General features: G+C 40.4%; 1 protein-coding gene across 1 annotated transcript in view; it reads left to right on the forward strand.

Annotated features, from left to right (window-relative positions):
- The window catches only part of CFAP54 (cilia and flagella associated protein 54), a 291,990-nt gene extending 279,102 nt beyond the window's left edge, over nucleotides 1-12,888 (forward strand). Inside the window, exon 68 of the mRNA XM_032416199.1 lies at nucleotides 12,653-12,888. Coding sequence (XP_032272090.1) covers nucleotides 12,653-12,772 — 120 coding nt within the window. The 3' untranslated portion in view covers nucleotides 12,773-12,888. The remainder of the gene's footprint in view (nucleotides 1-12,652) is intronic.
- The last annotated feature ends 3,701 nt before the right edge of the window (nucleotides 12,889-16,589 follow it).

The following is a 16,589-nucleotide window of genomic DNA, read 5'->3' on the forward strand; positions in this document are numbered from 1 at the left end:
TAATGACATTATGTTCTTTTCTCAACCACCTGTGAGATCCCAGTATGGTAGGAAGAGCGCTTAGCACAAGTTCTTGTCCAGTTTTGCCCTTGTGGACAAGTCATTAATCCTTAAAGACCTCAGGGCTATTAGATTCTGTTGAAGGTCTCAGAAACGATGTATCTTAGTGGATAAAAACATGATTTAATTCTCGGTTCCACCATCTATTGATTGCATGACTGTGAGCAAGTTACTTTACTTCTCTGCGCTTCAGTTCCTTGTCTGTACATTCATTCTCCGCATGGAGAATTACATTCGAAAAAGCATGCAACATATTTCGTATCCGGCCAGTATAATGCCAGTGGTAAGCATTCAGTACATTGTGGTCATCCTTATTTTTTCCTGCCTTAATAATGTGAAATGAGTCTTTGTTCATCTGACCATTAGAAACTTCCTTCATTAGTGGCTTTTGGCCTATCTAAATATTTGCTAATTTTCAAAAGAGTAAATGCGCATTTAATAGATGTATTATTTTTCAACCATCCTTTTTTTAATTAAACTTTTTGTTTTGAGATCATTATAGATTCACTTGTAATTATAAGAAATAATATAGAGAGGTCCTAGTGTACTCTTTACCCAGTTGTCCCCATTGGTAACATCTTGCAGAACCATAGGATATCACAACCAAGACACTGACATTAATAGGATACAGAACAATTTTGTCACTACGAGGACCCCTTTCGTTGTCCTTTTATAGACACTTCACCACCCACCCCACCGCTAGCCCTGATTTCTGACAATTACTAATCTATTCTCTATTTCTATAATTTTGTCATTTTAAGAATGTTATGTAAAAGGAACCATTCCCTATGTAACCCTTTGGGGATTGTCATTTTTTTCACTCAGTGTAATTCCCCAGAGAGCTATTAGACTACACTTCTGGATGAGCCAAAAAATATTTACGAACATCGGCACATTTTATCGTGGCCACAGAATTGTCCGTAGCCCAAAGTGCCTGATGCAGAACCTGGGTCATAGTGCCTGCAGGTGTTCAGGGAAGCTCAGTGGTGATTTCTACTCCACCTCCTTCCATCCTTTCTTCTCCTCCTGTCTATCCTTTCCCTCTTTCCTTGCCCCCTTCTTCTGCACATCCTTTTGTTAATATTGACAGACGAAGGTTGATTGCTCAAGTTAGAAATTCTAAAAAGAGTTCCATGAAAGGATTTATGTGAAATTCCTTTGTAAATTGCAAATTCTGTTAGACTTTCAATCAAACATTGCCGGGCAGTGTTGGCCATATTGTGAGAGCGGTTTGCAGGCAGCTTGCGGTTTTTGCTGAGATGAATAAAGAAGTCAGCATGAGAAGTTTTTCTTTCCATGCCCTGCACAGGAGGTCTGCCCTCCAGTTCGCTGCTGCAAGTGGAAGCTATGAACAAAGCCTGTCATGGTTTGGTTCTAAGCAACAAAGTCCCATGAACAAAATGCAAACTTCAGTTCATGTTCTTTATCAAGCCTTTGTTCTAAAAAAGAGTCTCCTCCTGTGGCGCCTGGGTGGCTCAGTCGGTTAAGCGGTTAAGTGTCTGCCTTCGGCTCAGGTCACCAGGGTCCTGGGATGGAGCCCGTTGTCAGGCTCCCTGCTCAGTGGGGATCCTGCTTCTCCCTCTCCTTCTGCCCCTTAAATAAATAAATAAAAATCTAAAAAAATAAAAAATAAAAAAAAACCTTCCTGTTTCTAGTTGCCAGACTATAACCATCAGGAAATGGCAAGTATTGTTCGAACTCTGGGGTTTTCACTTCTACATCTTCTAAGACAAAAGCCCACAGGCAGACTTGACACAGCCCTTCAGGAGGGAGCCCAGCTTCAGTGTACCCACTTACAGCATTTCTTCCTCTAAGTTTGCTGCTGAGATTCAAAGTCCTGACCTTTCAGTGGAGTTAAACCCTCACTCTGATGGCATTACCACCCCCCCCCCCATATGATAAGGGGAGGACAAGCTTGCCAGGCTTGCCAGAGCATATGTGTTCTAGACGGGATGGGGTAGGTTATGCTGTGCCCACAAACCCCAAATCTCAGTGGCAATAAAGGTTCCTTTCTTTCTCATGCAAAGTTCAGTGAGGGTGGGATAGCTCTCCTTCTACTTGTAGCCATGCTGTCTGGACCACGTGGCCTCCGAGGTCGCCACTGTAGGAGAGAAGAGCTAGAGGGCTTCACTGGATAATTTTAAGTAGGGCGACTATGCATCTCAGTTTCCCTGCGACACTCATAACATATACCTGTTGATTTGGAGAGATGCTTACTATACTTCCCTTTTACTCTCAGAAAGTGTCCCAGTGTAGGCAATAAATTAGGGTGACCATTTCCAAGAGCCAGCATGGACTGACTGTCATAATTTCTGTTCATATCCTATTGGCTTCAACCTGATATGCAAGGACATAGAGAATTGTAGAGGGATGGGTATGTATTTTAGTGAACACTTAATAACTTCTAGCACAATAGGCATTTTACAGGAATGCCATGAATTTTTATATATATATTTATTTTATTTTTTATTTTAATTCCAGTATAGATAACCTGCAGTGTTACATTAGTTTCAGATGTACAATATGGTAATTCGATAACTATACATTACGCAGTGCTCGTCATGGTTACATGTACTCTTACTCCCCATCACCTATTTCACCCACCCCCCCACCTCCCCTCTGGGAACCATCAATTCTCTATAGTTAAGAGTCTTTTTCTTGGTTTGTCTCTCTCTCTCTTTTCTCTTTGTTCATTTGTTTTGTTTCTTAATTTCCACATATGAGTGAGATCATACGGTATTTGTCTCTCTCTGACCGATTGACCTCACTTGGCATTACACTCTCCAGCTCCATCCATGTTGTTGCAAATAATGCCATGAATTTTTAAATAGAAACAATGCAATAACTGCAGCTATGAAGACTTTGTTGAGCAGGTAGGATATAAATATGATATTCTTATGAACGAAGCCATATCATTTAATCACCCATGCAGTAGGCTGAATCATGCCCTAATCCCCAAAACCTTTTACCTTGTATGACAAAAAGGGCTTTGCAGTTATGATTAAGTTAAGGGTATTGAGATGGGGAGATTATTCTGGCCTATCCAGGTGGGCCCTAAATGTAGTCACAGTATCCTTATAAAAGGGAGGCAGAGGGAGCTTTGACAACGACAGGAGAAGGCGTGTGGTGACGGAAGCAGGACTGGCGTGGATGCTGTAGGGCCTACAAATCAAGGGCAACAGGTGGCCTATAAAAGCGACAAAAGGCAAAGACACAGATTCTCCCTCTGTAGCCCCCAGAAAGAACCAGCCCTGCTGACACCTTGATTTTCGGCCGGTGAAACTATAAATTCTGATTTCTTATCTCCAGGACTGTGGGAGAGCAGATTTGTGTTGTTGTAAGCCCCTGGGTTTGTCATAGGCTGTCGCAGCAGCAATCAGACATGAATATGCACATACCTTGTAAAGGTCAGCGTCTGACCTCAGATTTCTGTTTCTAGTTGAGGTAGAGACTGTTATTATCCATATATTACATGTGAGAAATTTAAGTGACTTGCCCAGGTTCCCTCAGCTAATTAGTGTTAGAGGATCTACACCCAGGCAGACTGGCTCCTCAGAACACGTTCCTAACCACCCTGTGGCACGGCCTCTCCCCTGCTGCCCAACTGTCCTCTGAGCCCCCCTGCCCCCGCCTCACCACGTGCGGCCACCCCAGAAAGCCCCTGCTCCCTGCAGCCTCTCCTCCTGCTCCCACCTGACTACACTCCCCTGCTCCTTCCCACGGGCTCTGTGGCGCTCTGGACCCTTTTCCAGTTTTGCCTTTGGGAGGTTTTATGGAAGGTTCTAGGGCTTCCATATGGAATTCCTCAAGTAAAGTTAAGCTTAGGTGAAATTACTGAATTTCTTCATATTTAAGTTTATGGAAAGGTATTATTTGAGGGAAGAAATTGTTTCTGAATCTTCCTCCTACTCTTTGTTTCCTTGTTCTTCTCCTCATACTTCAGAAGGGGGACTGTTCCTCAGGGTAATCAAATAAAGTGATTAATAAGAGTTATACTGAAAATGTATTAAGCTCGTCTTACTGTGACCCAGAAAAGCAGCATCTGGAAATCTGGTATAAGAATTCTTACTTAGTTATTACTTTAAATCTCCCTTTGGCTTGTATTAGTTATATACTAGTATGCTTTTTGCCATATTGCTAGTTGTTTAATGGTTTTATAGTTAACCATTGAATTAAATATTTGTGCCTGTCATGGCCCCTTCACTGAGCCACCCAGATCTCCCCTTCAGGACTGAAGAGCTCATTTTCCCAATGTGCTGACTGACAGCCCTCAGTTTTCAGCCCTCTCCAGGAATTGCCTACAGGGAAAGGAGCTGGCCTCTTTCTTGGGGGAGGTCAGCATCCGATTACTGGTTGATATGGGGTGCAGAGACCTGACCCCCTACCACAATTCAGAGCATCTCTGAAGGGTCATCCCAGCTTCAGAACCCCTGTGGTGTTGGCTGAGCCCTTCCTTATGACTGCATTGCAGCCCATCTTCTCTCTGCTAATCCTGCAGTGTTCCCTTTTCCCATGGGTGTTGATCCCAAGAGTATTTCCTAATAAGCTTCCTGGAAGCTGAGTTCCATCTCAGAGTCTGTCTCCCAGGAGCCTGAACCTCAGCAGTGAGTTAAAATATAAAAATAAAATCCCTGATTGGTTATGAATACATGAATGCTCAATTATCCTTATTTATTGGAATTAGAAGAGTTCCAAAGGAACTAGGAAGCATACTCTGGCTTGAAGCTTATTTTCCAACGGAGAAGTAAGGAGAAAACATCATACACATGTCACCCAATCATGATTAAAACTACATTCTACAATGTGACTCCATAGCTCTTGACATTTTCTCTTGACCTCCATTTAGCAGTTAACTTACAGATGAAATAAACTCTGTAAAACAAAGACTCCAGCCCATTTGCAATCCTCAATAAATACAGACTTCCTTTCTTAGAAAATGTATATTTTCAGAGTAGAAAAACAAGGACTCAGTAAAGCCTTAAGACGATCTTCTGAAAATATAGGGAAAGGGAGGGAAAAATGAAACAAGACGAAACCAGAGCCGGAGACAAACCATAAGAGACTCTTAATCTCAGGAAACAAACTGAGGCTTGCTGGAGTGGTGGGGGGTGGGAGGGATGGGGTGGCTGGTGATGGACACTGGGGAGGGTATGTGCTATGGTGAGCGCTGTGAATTGTGTAAGACTGATGAACCACAGACCTGTACAAATAATACATTATATGTTAATAAAAAAATAAAATAAAAACTATCTTCTGAAAATAAAGGCAATGATGTAAAGTGATGTAATCACATATAAGTACTATATCAAAATTTATGCTCTTGCATCTCCACCGGGAATGAGAAATAGGCATTCAGTTTTGTAACACATTGAATACAGGCATTTCTGTTAAATCCTCCCTCCAAGAAACTTTCACTCTTCCCCCAAGGCCCTGATTATAAGCACTGAGCCATTGGCCATGAACTTGGATCTAGCCTTTATGCCCCATGCACTTCATTGTTGGTTGCATAACTCATCCTTCCTGTTCTGATTACAGCTTTTGATATTTTAAAGGGGATTTGCCCTGTTTGAGACCCTTTATTAGTTCTTTATCTGGTGAAAAATACTTTCCTGGAGAGAGGGAGGGAGCAGCTGCTCTTTCTGCACAGTAGGGTGTCACATTTCAAAGACTCTTTTCCCTGGGCCTTAGACTCTTGAGCAGTTAGAATAAGCCTGATACTTACAGCCTGAACTTTTACTCTTTTTCTTAAAGATCTCTTTTGGCCTTACAGGATTGTTTTCTTACAGGATCTATTTTCTTAAATAGTTCCCTCTAAAAAGCATATACCCATAATGGAGATGTCACTGTTGGCTCTGTCGCTTTTCATCAAGGAGTGCCTCGGCTTGGCCTGGGAAGGGTGTGAAGGGCAGTGTATGCCTAATAGCCGCCAAGGAGGAGGGGAGTGCAGAACGCCCCAAAGGCCCAGAGACACTCAGAGCTGAGCACCGCCCTAATTTACATAATGCCAGATGTGACCCCTAGGTGGTTTTTCCGGACACCAACCAATTCTGCGATTTGCTGACCCCAACGGGGTGTCTAACCATTCAATTCCATTAGCCTACACTCCACAGATGAAAGGCTTAATCCAGGACTGCCCGCACTTCTGATGCCAGCTACAAATGAAGTGCCCAGGCTAGCCACACTTCTGCTCCGCAGACTACAAATTTGAGAGTTCCCATGATATCCCCTCCAATTCGATAATTCACTAGAATGAATCACAGAACTCAGGAAAGCGCTTTGCTTGCAATTATCAGTTTATTATAAAGGATACAACTGAGGAACAGTCAAATTGAAGAGATGTATAGGGCAAGATATGGGGGGTAGAGAGGGGCAGAGCTTCCATGCCCTCTCAGGGCGCCCCATCCTCCCAGCACATCAATGTGTTCACCAACCAAGGAGTTCCTTGAAACCTGTGGTTATGGGGTTTCTATGAAGGTTTCATTATATGGGTCCAATTGATTAAATGGTTGGCCATTATGATCAAACTCAATCTCCAGCCCTGCTCCTTTCCCCAGAGATCAGGGCCTACGGCTGAAAATTCCAACCCTCCAATCACATGGTTGGTTTTCCTGGTGACCAGCTCCATCCTGAAGCTGTCAGGCCCCTTCCCTGCCATAGTCATCTTATTAGCAGACAAAGGAAAATTCCCAATGGCTTTAGGAGCTTTATGCTAGGAACCTGGGACAAAGACCAATTAATTAGTTTTTCTTATACCACAACTCTAAACTATGAGCATATCCTAAGATTGATTTTTCAATGTACACCCAGTGGATGTAGTCCCCCTCAATATATCTTCCCTTAGGGAGGCATTCTTCATGTAGTCCAATAAAGAGGCCATTGTTCAAAACATTTTTGGCATCTACTTAGATACAAGAAGAGAGACAGGGCCCTTGAATGTTGCCGAACAGTTTCTGGCCTGACTGAAACATTTGGGTTTCCTGCGCATGTAGGACAATGTGTCTGAGCATGAATTGTCCTTTCTTAAAAGGTGAACTCTCCTCAAGAGCTCAAGGAAATGCCATGCACAACCAAGTCTCCGTGGTGGCACAGTGATGATAGCGGTGGTGGTGATGATGATCTAAGAAGAATCAATCCTATTTTTAGATAGTATAACATTTGAACCAATTCTCTGTAGAAATGCTTTCTCTCCCATATCCCACCTTTAATTTCTAATTTTCTTGTTCTCTGCAAAATGTCTTTATAATAATGTTATTTCTTTAAAATTTAATTTTAAAAGATTTCTACCATCTTACCAGAATGACCCTTTGATCTCATATTATGTTTAAAAAAAGAACCCTTTTTTGGTCATATTTAAAGTTTTATTAACACAAAATTAGAGTGATGGAAAAGATAATCTTGTTCTCAGCAAAGTTTGAAATTTCCCGTGGTCTGGTAGAGTTGTACACGAGCCCTTCTCGCCTTCTTAAGAGTTGGGTGCTATTTCTGGGGAGATAATACCTATTACTGTCGGTGGTGGGATTCTCTTGATCATATAAAGTACAGTGAAACCAAATCTCTGTAGTTCCCTCTCATCTAGAACTGCTATCCGATGGGTCACCAGTCATTCATGATATTGATTCTTAAGTAAACTAGTATCATATTATCCTTCCTACTTTGGAATGCATGTTTTTCCCCAGTCTGAAAAAAAAACCCAATAAATTGTTAACTTCGAAGACTCAGGGGATATACTGAGATAGAACTATCACATGGTACAGAAACTTACATGTGAGAATGCTGGATGAAAACAGCATTTGTTTTCCTGCCTTGAGGCTTTTAACCACCACCCCCGCCCTCCCCCCCCCCACCTTGGCTCTGGCTCTCTGTGTTTGAAAGTCCTTGATAGGAGGCAAAGTTAAATCCATCCATATCACAAGGCCCACAGTTTTTGATAACCCACTTACCAATTAAAAGAGTAGGCAAACCTGATTGAGTAGTGGGAATTCGGCGTTCCCCCTCCCCTTTCTTCTTGGTCTTCTTGGTCACATAGAAGCAACGAAAAGGCAACTGACACTGTGCTGAGAGAGAAGCAAGAAGAGTTCTCAACGTAGGTGCTCAATAAAAACTCACTGGATTGAGAAAAACCATAGGTACTTTGAAGACTATATGATTTCTCTTTCAGTCAAGGAAAGTTATTGGAACAAAAGAACAGAAGTAATAAAATCTTTCATTATGATAGAATCTAGTTTTCATGCAGAAACTCATATAAAATATAGCATTGGCAGATAAACTTTAACTCTCCAGTGACTTTCAGAACTCCCCCAGACAAGCTCAAGTCCTGGCAGTGAACCCCTTCAGTGCGCCCCAACTTGATTACCTTTTTTCCTTTCCTCTTGTTATTTCCAACTTCTATCCTTTCCAGGCAGAACCATCACCGTTTCTCTAAAATTGCCCCTTAAAGCAGAACCTACTTGAACTAATTTACAGTCTGTTTACCTGCCAGGCTGTTTTCTTCCTTTCTCTCCACAAAGTCTTTCTTGATTCATGAAAAGGAACCGGGACTCCTTGGTACCTTATCCAGGATAATTCAGACTGAGAGCTACTTACAGAAGACATAAAAGACTCCCCCATGATTGTACGATTGCCAATCTTGTCTCCATTGAATGGCCAAAAAAAAAAAAAAAAAAAAAAGATTCAGTAATTTCACCTAAGCTTAACTTTACTTGAGAAATTCCATATGGAAGCCCTAGAACCTTCCATAAAATCTCCAAAAGTCAAAACTGGAAAAGGGTCCAGAGCGCCGCAGAGCCCGTGGGAGGGAGCAGGAGAGTGTAGTCAGGTGGGAGCAGGAGGAGAGTCTGCAGGGAGCAGGGGCTTTTTGGGGTGGCCACACATGGTGGGGGGGGGGCTCCGAGGACAGTTGGGCAGCAGGGGAGAGGCCGTGCCACAGGGTGGTTAGGAACGTGTTCTGAGGAGCCAGGAATATAGATCCTGGCTCTGATACGCACAAGCTGAGGGAGCTTGGGTAAGTCACTGGAAGTCTCTGAGCCTCTGGGGCACCTGGGTGGCCCAGTGGATTAAGCAACCGACTCTTGACTTTGGCTCAGGTCATGATCTCAGGGTGGAGAGATTGAGCCCCAGGTCAGGCTCTGCTCAATGGGGAGTCTGCTTGAGATTCTCTCCTTCTCCCTCTGCCCCTCCCCACCCTCAAATAAATAAATCAATCTTTAAAAAAAAGTTTCTGAGCCTCATGGGGTATTCACATTGTAAAACATTATGTGGGCTTACTTTAAATGTCCTGGTATCAAGATTGAGTAGATACAAATCAAGAAACATGTTTAAAGAAATGCTTTACCTGTTAACTCTATCATTTTATTCGAAATCTTATAAATCCTAATTTGTAAAATCTTGAACTCTCTGGGAAAAGATATAACTCTGACTTCCTAAAGCATTCAGATTCCCTTAATGTTTATAGCATTGATGTACTTTGGGTGTGAGATAAATTTCACATTTTCACCTAACTCAACATTTTTTAAAACTGGACTCCATGTTTTTGATGATAGTGGCTTTTTAATTTTACTGTTTAACAAAATAAACTTCCATAAATTACCTGGAACATGTTTAGGTGGTAGAATTTTTAGGAGTAACAGGACTCCGTAGCACTTCTAGGAATCAATATTACTTTGAAATTTTTAACTATTGCAATGAGACAAGAGAATAAAATCAGTAACATAAATACTAAGAAATAACAAAGTTATATTTATTTGTAAATGATATAACTGCAAAACCAAAATGTAAGGTTTTTAAAATGATTAGATTAAGAGAATCTGATAAAGTGGCTGATATAAAAATAACTTTCTTTCTACTAAGAATAACCATTTTTTTAAAAAGATTTTATTTACTTATTTGACAGAAAGAGACACAGTGAGAGAGGGAACACAAGCAGGGGGAGTGGGAGAGGGAGAAGCAGGCTTCCCGTGGAGCAGGGAGCCCGACACGGGGCTCAATCCCAGGACCCTGGGATTATGACCTGAGCCGAAGGCAGACGCTTAACAACTGGGCCACCCAGGCGCCCTAAGAATAACCATTTTTTACAAAGATTTTATTTTTAAGTAATCTGTACCCCCAACATGAGGTTCAAACTCACAACCCTGAGATCAAGACTCACATACTCCACCAACTGAGCCAGCCAGGTGCCCCAAGGACAATCACTTTAAACAGAACTTTTAAAACTTTAAAACATTCACAATAATAACAAAACTATAAAATGTCTAGGAATAAAGTAGTAGAGGACGTAAGTAAAGAATGAATTTTAGTAGTAGACATTTTTACAATGCCATTCATTAAATAAACCTTACCTCTTTTTCTGAACTGAAAAGTCAATTAATCATATGTTTATGACATCCTGTCATCATTTCTAATTAATACTGCATGGGGATTCTCAGCCAGTGAAGTAAAGGAAGAAAACAAAAAGGTGTAAGTGTGAGAAAGGAAGGAATACAATTCTTATTATTTATAGACATAGAAAATCCAAAGTAGTCTTCAGATAAACTCTTAGAATGAATAAGTGAATTTAGCAAAGTTGCTATATGCATATGAATGTAAATGTAAACTTTATTTCTATATAGCAGGCAAAAATTATAAATGAAAGATTTGAAAAGCTATCATTTACTGTAGTATCAGGAAATTTACACAGAAATGCAAAGGACCTGGAATAGCCAAAACCATCCAAAAAAAGAACAAAGCTAATGGAATTACACTTCTAGTTGTCGAGTCTTATGAAAGAGCTGTAATAACAGTGTGGGATTGGAGTAAGTATAGATATAGACCGATGGGACAAAATACAGTCCAGAAAGAGATCCATGCATATTTGGCCCAATGGTTTATGTCAAAGGTGACTTTGCAGTGCAGTGAGGCAAGAACAGTCTTTTCAACAAATAGATCTGGGTCAATTGGGTATCCATACAGCTATATATTTCTGGTTGAAGTGTTAATTATCATAACCTATTTGGAAAGTAACCTGGCAAGAAATGTTAAAATGTAAAATGTAAACACCCTTTGACTAAACCAAACCATCTTGGGGAATCAGTAGTACAGAAATAGAAGCTTCTATACCCAAGGATGTATATGAATAAACAAACATGTACAAAAACTAGAAACAACCTTTATGGTGATTGATTGAACAATAGGATGCGGCCATCCCATGCATTGTTATGTAGCCATTAAAAAGAATATGCTCGACAATGATAGTAATGTGTAGCCTTTACTGTGTGTTCATTGTGTGCTAGGCATCATTCTGAGTATTTTATATGTATAAACTCATTCCATCTTGTAACAACGATTGTAATAATAATTGTAATAACAATATTATTTCTGTTTTATGGATGACCAAGTTAAAATTCAAATAGATCAAATATTTTACTCAAGCTCACATAGCTGGTATGTGATGAGGTCTGAATTTGAACCAAAGCAGTCTTACTCCAGAACACACACGCTTAAACTCCATGTAGTTATTCTGCCTCCTTGAATTGATTAAAGAGGGATTTCTCTTACATACTCGTAATTGAAAAAGCAAATAATGGAAACCTAATTATCCTATTTCAAAGAACAAAGGAAAGAAAAAAGGGAAAATAAAAAACCCACATGAATATACATTCGTCAGAGGATTTTAAAAGTCTTGGAAAGATACTCCTCAAACTGGTAATACTTATTACTTCAGGATTGAGTGAGAAAGGAGGACATTATTAATTTTTTTCACCTCTTTATTATGTTAAGTTATAGAAAGCACTGGAATACTTTGGTCCTGTTTTAATCCAATGAAGTGAAGAAAAAGAAATAAAAACCAGCCTCCACTTTTAGGCTCACTGTGTTTTCTTAAGAATAAAAGATTCGTTTAACAATTTGACAAGAAATTAATAAAACTTGTCTTCTAATTTCTTACCAGAATTTAGGGCCACAAGCATCTAATCTGTTGTGGTCATTCTACATGACATTTGCTCATTTATCTTCCAAAGTATCTAGATCTGCGTAAAGTAGGTCCCCAGGAAACGTTAAAGTTCCTTCCTATTTATTATTCTCTCCTTCCTGCTTCTCTCTGAAATGACCAGTGCTGTGGTCATAAAGGCAGTCTTATTTTCCATCTTTCATTCTGTTCAGGTGACTGAGACTGGACTAGTTCTCAGCATGGTAACCCAGTGCCTCTTCCAGAGAGAGTGAGCGCCAAACATACTTGCTTCACTGTGGCAAGACTTAAGCTCAAAGACAGGGAGATTTGTCCACTGGGCAGCCTGTTACGGAGGAAAGCATTTTGTTAGGAATGGGGCCAAAGTCCTACCTTTAGAATCATATACAGTGATTATAGGGATGCAAGTAGTCCATATTTCTAAAATATCTACTGTTTTATAGGCTAATCTGTGAATCTTAATAGGGTCTAAAATGATACGTGTGACATTTTAGCCATGCAGAGATATGAAACTTGGCATTTTGCCTTAGGCAAGAGTTAAATATCTTTCACATAAAACCATTATATGGAATTGGTATTTGAATGTTTGAGAACTTTCCTTCAGCCAACAGTTTGAAACGATGCATTTCATGAACACTTTCTGCTTTTTCTCAGGTCCCATTTGATATCTCGCTGCCATCTATATTCCATCTTGAGAGACTTTTTGACCTTGCTAATGGTTGTATCATATCAGGAGGAAGCCTTTTCAACTGGATGGTGTCGATTATTCCCTAAACGTTCTTTACATGTTAACTAACCTTATAAAGGATTTAATTGATGCTCTTTTTCTTGGTTTGAATACATTTTTGGAACTGTCTTCTTATAACAAGCAAAATAAAATGGTTTCTTACATAGGCTAAATTTCCTCAAAAATTGTAGTTTTGAGTGATGTCTTAAATTGTATCTGAATTAAATGACAATGCTGCTGCAGCTTATTAAAACCATCTCACAGAACTATTCCTAAAAGTATGAATAGTGTGCCCGGTGCAACTATTCCCACGTTTATACAGCTCACGTGTAGGTTGTCTCTAGATGCGTCCATAGAACAAGATTGGATTAAAACAGTGGTTCTCAACTGGGGGCAATTTTGTCCCCAGGGCACATGAGGCAATGTCGGAAGAACTTTGATTTCTATAACTGGGAGGATGGCGCTAGTGGCCTCCAGAAAGACACTATACTGCAGTGAAAGAGAAAGAGAAAAGAACAAAATACTTCCCATTGAATTCAGAAAAAGAAATTGCCTGATGACCATACCTTCATATGAAATAAAGTTTGGGTCTTGCAGAAAACCGTTAGGATAGTGACGGCACTTATGTGGTGAGGGCTTCCGAATCCTTTGGCCAGAGACTGGAGTTTATAAATTTCTCTTGTGGGAGAGGGGATGCTTTCAAGGGTTTTGTGTTTCTCACAGAGAAAGTTTAACTTATGGGAAGTTTAGCCACCAGGGGCAAAAAAGCACAACAAATTACCTACACATTTAATATAGGTGTGGAAATATAGCATCACTCATAACCAAGGCCATTCACTTCAACCTAATATTAATTTCCAAGGAGTGTATATGTATGCCTCCCACTAGTAAGTTTTTACTAACTGGGTGCTTTTCATTTTTCTTTGTTTTAAATATTAGTGAATATAAAGTCATATACTGTTTTATAGAGCCCTAGAATAATGCCTGGCACATAGTAGAGGTCTATAACACTTCTTGGATGGATGGATAGATGGATGGGTGGGTGGGTGGATGGATGTGACCAGGTAAGATGGCACTATGGGGGTATAAAAGGAGGGGAAGGGAAGGTATCACCACCACCTCCACCATCACTACCACTACCATAACTGCCTAACCTTTCTGGAGCATCTATCATGCTAGACACTATATTATTATATACTTCATATGCATCGTCTCCTTCTGTCCTCACAAGAATTATGACCATGATGCACATAGAATGACTGACCCCATGTTACTGATAAGGAAACAAAAGCATAGGCAGTTAAACAATTTGCCTAATGATCACAGTTAGAGGTAGAACCAAGATTTAAGTTTGGTTCTGTCTGACTGGAGAACTTAAACTCTTCATTGCTACACGGGCTTCCCCTCTCTTGCACCCATCCCACTGCTCCGGGAAATTTGAAAGTCAAGGAAAAGGAGGACATAGCTGAGCCTCAAGCTAAAACTGGAACACCTATTGTCTGCTGTAGGAGCAGATTTTTTTAAATGACTTGCAGACCTGAGGGGATGCCCCCAAGAAAACATGGCGGCCGGAGTGGGGGGGTGGGGTGCAGTCCCCATTGTCATCCATGCCAATATACTGGTTTCCTCTGGGGATGGCAGATCCCTTCCAACTATCACAGATAATATTTCAGCACATTTTTCTTTTTCTCCACTTTTAGTCACTTACAGCTGCTGTTATTCTTAGGCGTTGTTTTGACCGAGAGAAACACTGCCTAAAACTGCACCACACCCTACAGACACAGTTGCCCCATTTTAAGCCATAATTCCAGAAATTCCCCTATTTCTTCTAAAATAGGAACACTCACTGGTTAAAGCTGAAACTTTCTGTACAAGGCAGTGAGGAAATGGCGAGCAAAGGGGCTGAAGTACAAACAAAAAATAAATTCAAACCTACCAGGATGAAAGATGTGTTTATTTCCAGAAATGTCGTTCAGGTTTTGTTTTTTTTTTTTTTTAAAGACCAAATGACACAATTTGCAGCTGCTTATTTTTTTCATGTAATATCCAGTGTCTGCAAGTGGTTTACAGCAGACACCTGCAATGTTTTCTATTTTAATTATAACAGAGAATGACAGGACACAAACGGAAAGGGGAAGAAGAAGGGAAGCAGAAAGAGAAGGGAGGGAAGCAGGCAGCGAGAGAATAGGAGCCAGGGCCAGCAGCTAAGTGATGGGTAATAAAACCGCAGAGCTCCCCATATCTTTCTCCATATCAATCTCCAAGAAATTGCTTTAGAAATTGACCACCTGCCAGCTATTCAGAGGCTTAAACGCAGTAGACTCAGTTCACTTCATGTGTAGGTGCTTTACGCATTCCCCACCCCAGCTGACTTGTTCTCCTTCATTGAATTACAGGGGAAAATGGCACATTTTTGGACAGTACTAGAAACTTGGTTTCTGCCTCTAGTCTGCATCGCTCTTCCTTCTCCTTCTGCGCATTACATGAATCTTTCCATCCTAATTCAAATGGCACAGCGTCGAGCTCCCAGAACTCCTTGGGCACTGGCTCGTGCACTGCTAATTTGGCTCTTAATAGCGCCCTTCAGCGCAGAGGTTTGCATTGTTACATTTTCACCGTGCAGTCTTATAACCTTAACTCAAAGGATGGCATAAGTGTGTGAGTCTGCCCCACATTCCTTCGGCTTTCATCTAGCTTGAGACTGGATACTTCATTGTTTGCTAAGGTATCTTGGAAGGTGTCCATAAAGCCTGGAAACCTAGGTGAAATATATATAATGTCATCAAGGCTATCTTCAGTCTATGGAAACATAAATTTTAATAATTTAATATTATCTATGTGTACACAGGATTGGACAAGCCCACAGCTGTTGATTAGGGGAGAAAACAGTAGACCAGGAAGCCCACTGTTGAAGCACCTTTTCTCATTTTCCCATGCTTGAAATGTTTGTGGTATATCCCCCAAAGAAGCTTCGCTCACGTGCCCAAGGAAACTCATGCAAAACTGTTCACTGATGCATTGATTACAATAGCAAAAAACAAAACCCCCCAAACACAAAGAAACAAACCTACCTAATATCTCTCAGGTGGAGAACAGATAAATAAATGACCATGTCATCATGCAGTAGAATAGTACACAGAAGTTAGAAATGAATGTGTAACAGACTACGGCAGAATATTGTAAATGAATCAGAGACATATTTATCTGGATATGCTTCAAAAGTAGGTTGAGTAAAAGAGAAAAGTGAAGTGTTGCAGAAAACATATATGAAGACACCATTTATATAAAAGTTATTAAAACAGGGGAAATGACCTCATATAGAGTATTTATGGATGTGTAAGTATGTACTAAAAGCATTTTTCGATGCAGGTTCATAGGCAAGCCCAAGTTCAGGTTTGGAGTCACGGAGGAGAGGGAATGAGATCTAACAAGAAGGCCCAAGAAGTTTCATTTGTACTTTTTTCAGCCGGGGGTTTGTTACATTGGTCTCTACTTTTTGCATACGTGAGATAGTTCATAAGTTAAAAGCAAGTGCGTCATTTACCTTCTTCATCCTGTTTGCCAGCTCGTTTTGTGTGGTCATTGGCTCACCTGTGGGTAAATAACTATTAAATGTGAGTTATGACGCTGGTCTCATTATATAGCTGTAGTTCACATCTGGTTCTGTTATTTGGGATTTTAGTGACAACTAAAAATCGTTTTGAAACTAATGTCAAATTATAAATGTGCTCAATTTTGGGAAACTCCATCTATGAAAATATTAATTTTTAATATAAGATAGTAAAGCCTCAATATATGTTTAATTAAATTGAGGCAGATCCCCAGTGCAATGCCTGTCAATGGTAAGTTCCCTAGTTATACTTT

The sequence above is a fragment of the Phoca vitulina genome, unplaced genomic scaffold, assembly GCF_004348235.1.
Source record: "Phoca vitulina isolate PV1807 unplaced genomic scaffold, GSC_HSeal_1.0 scaffold19, whole genome shotgun sequence".
Taxonomy (NCBI): Eukaryota; Metazoa; Chordata; class Mammalia; order Carnivora; family Phocidae; genus Phoca; species Phoca vitulina.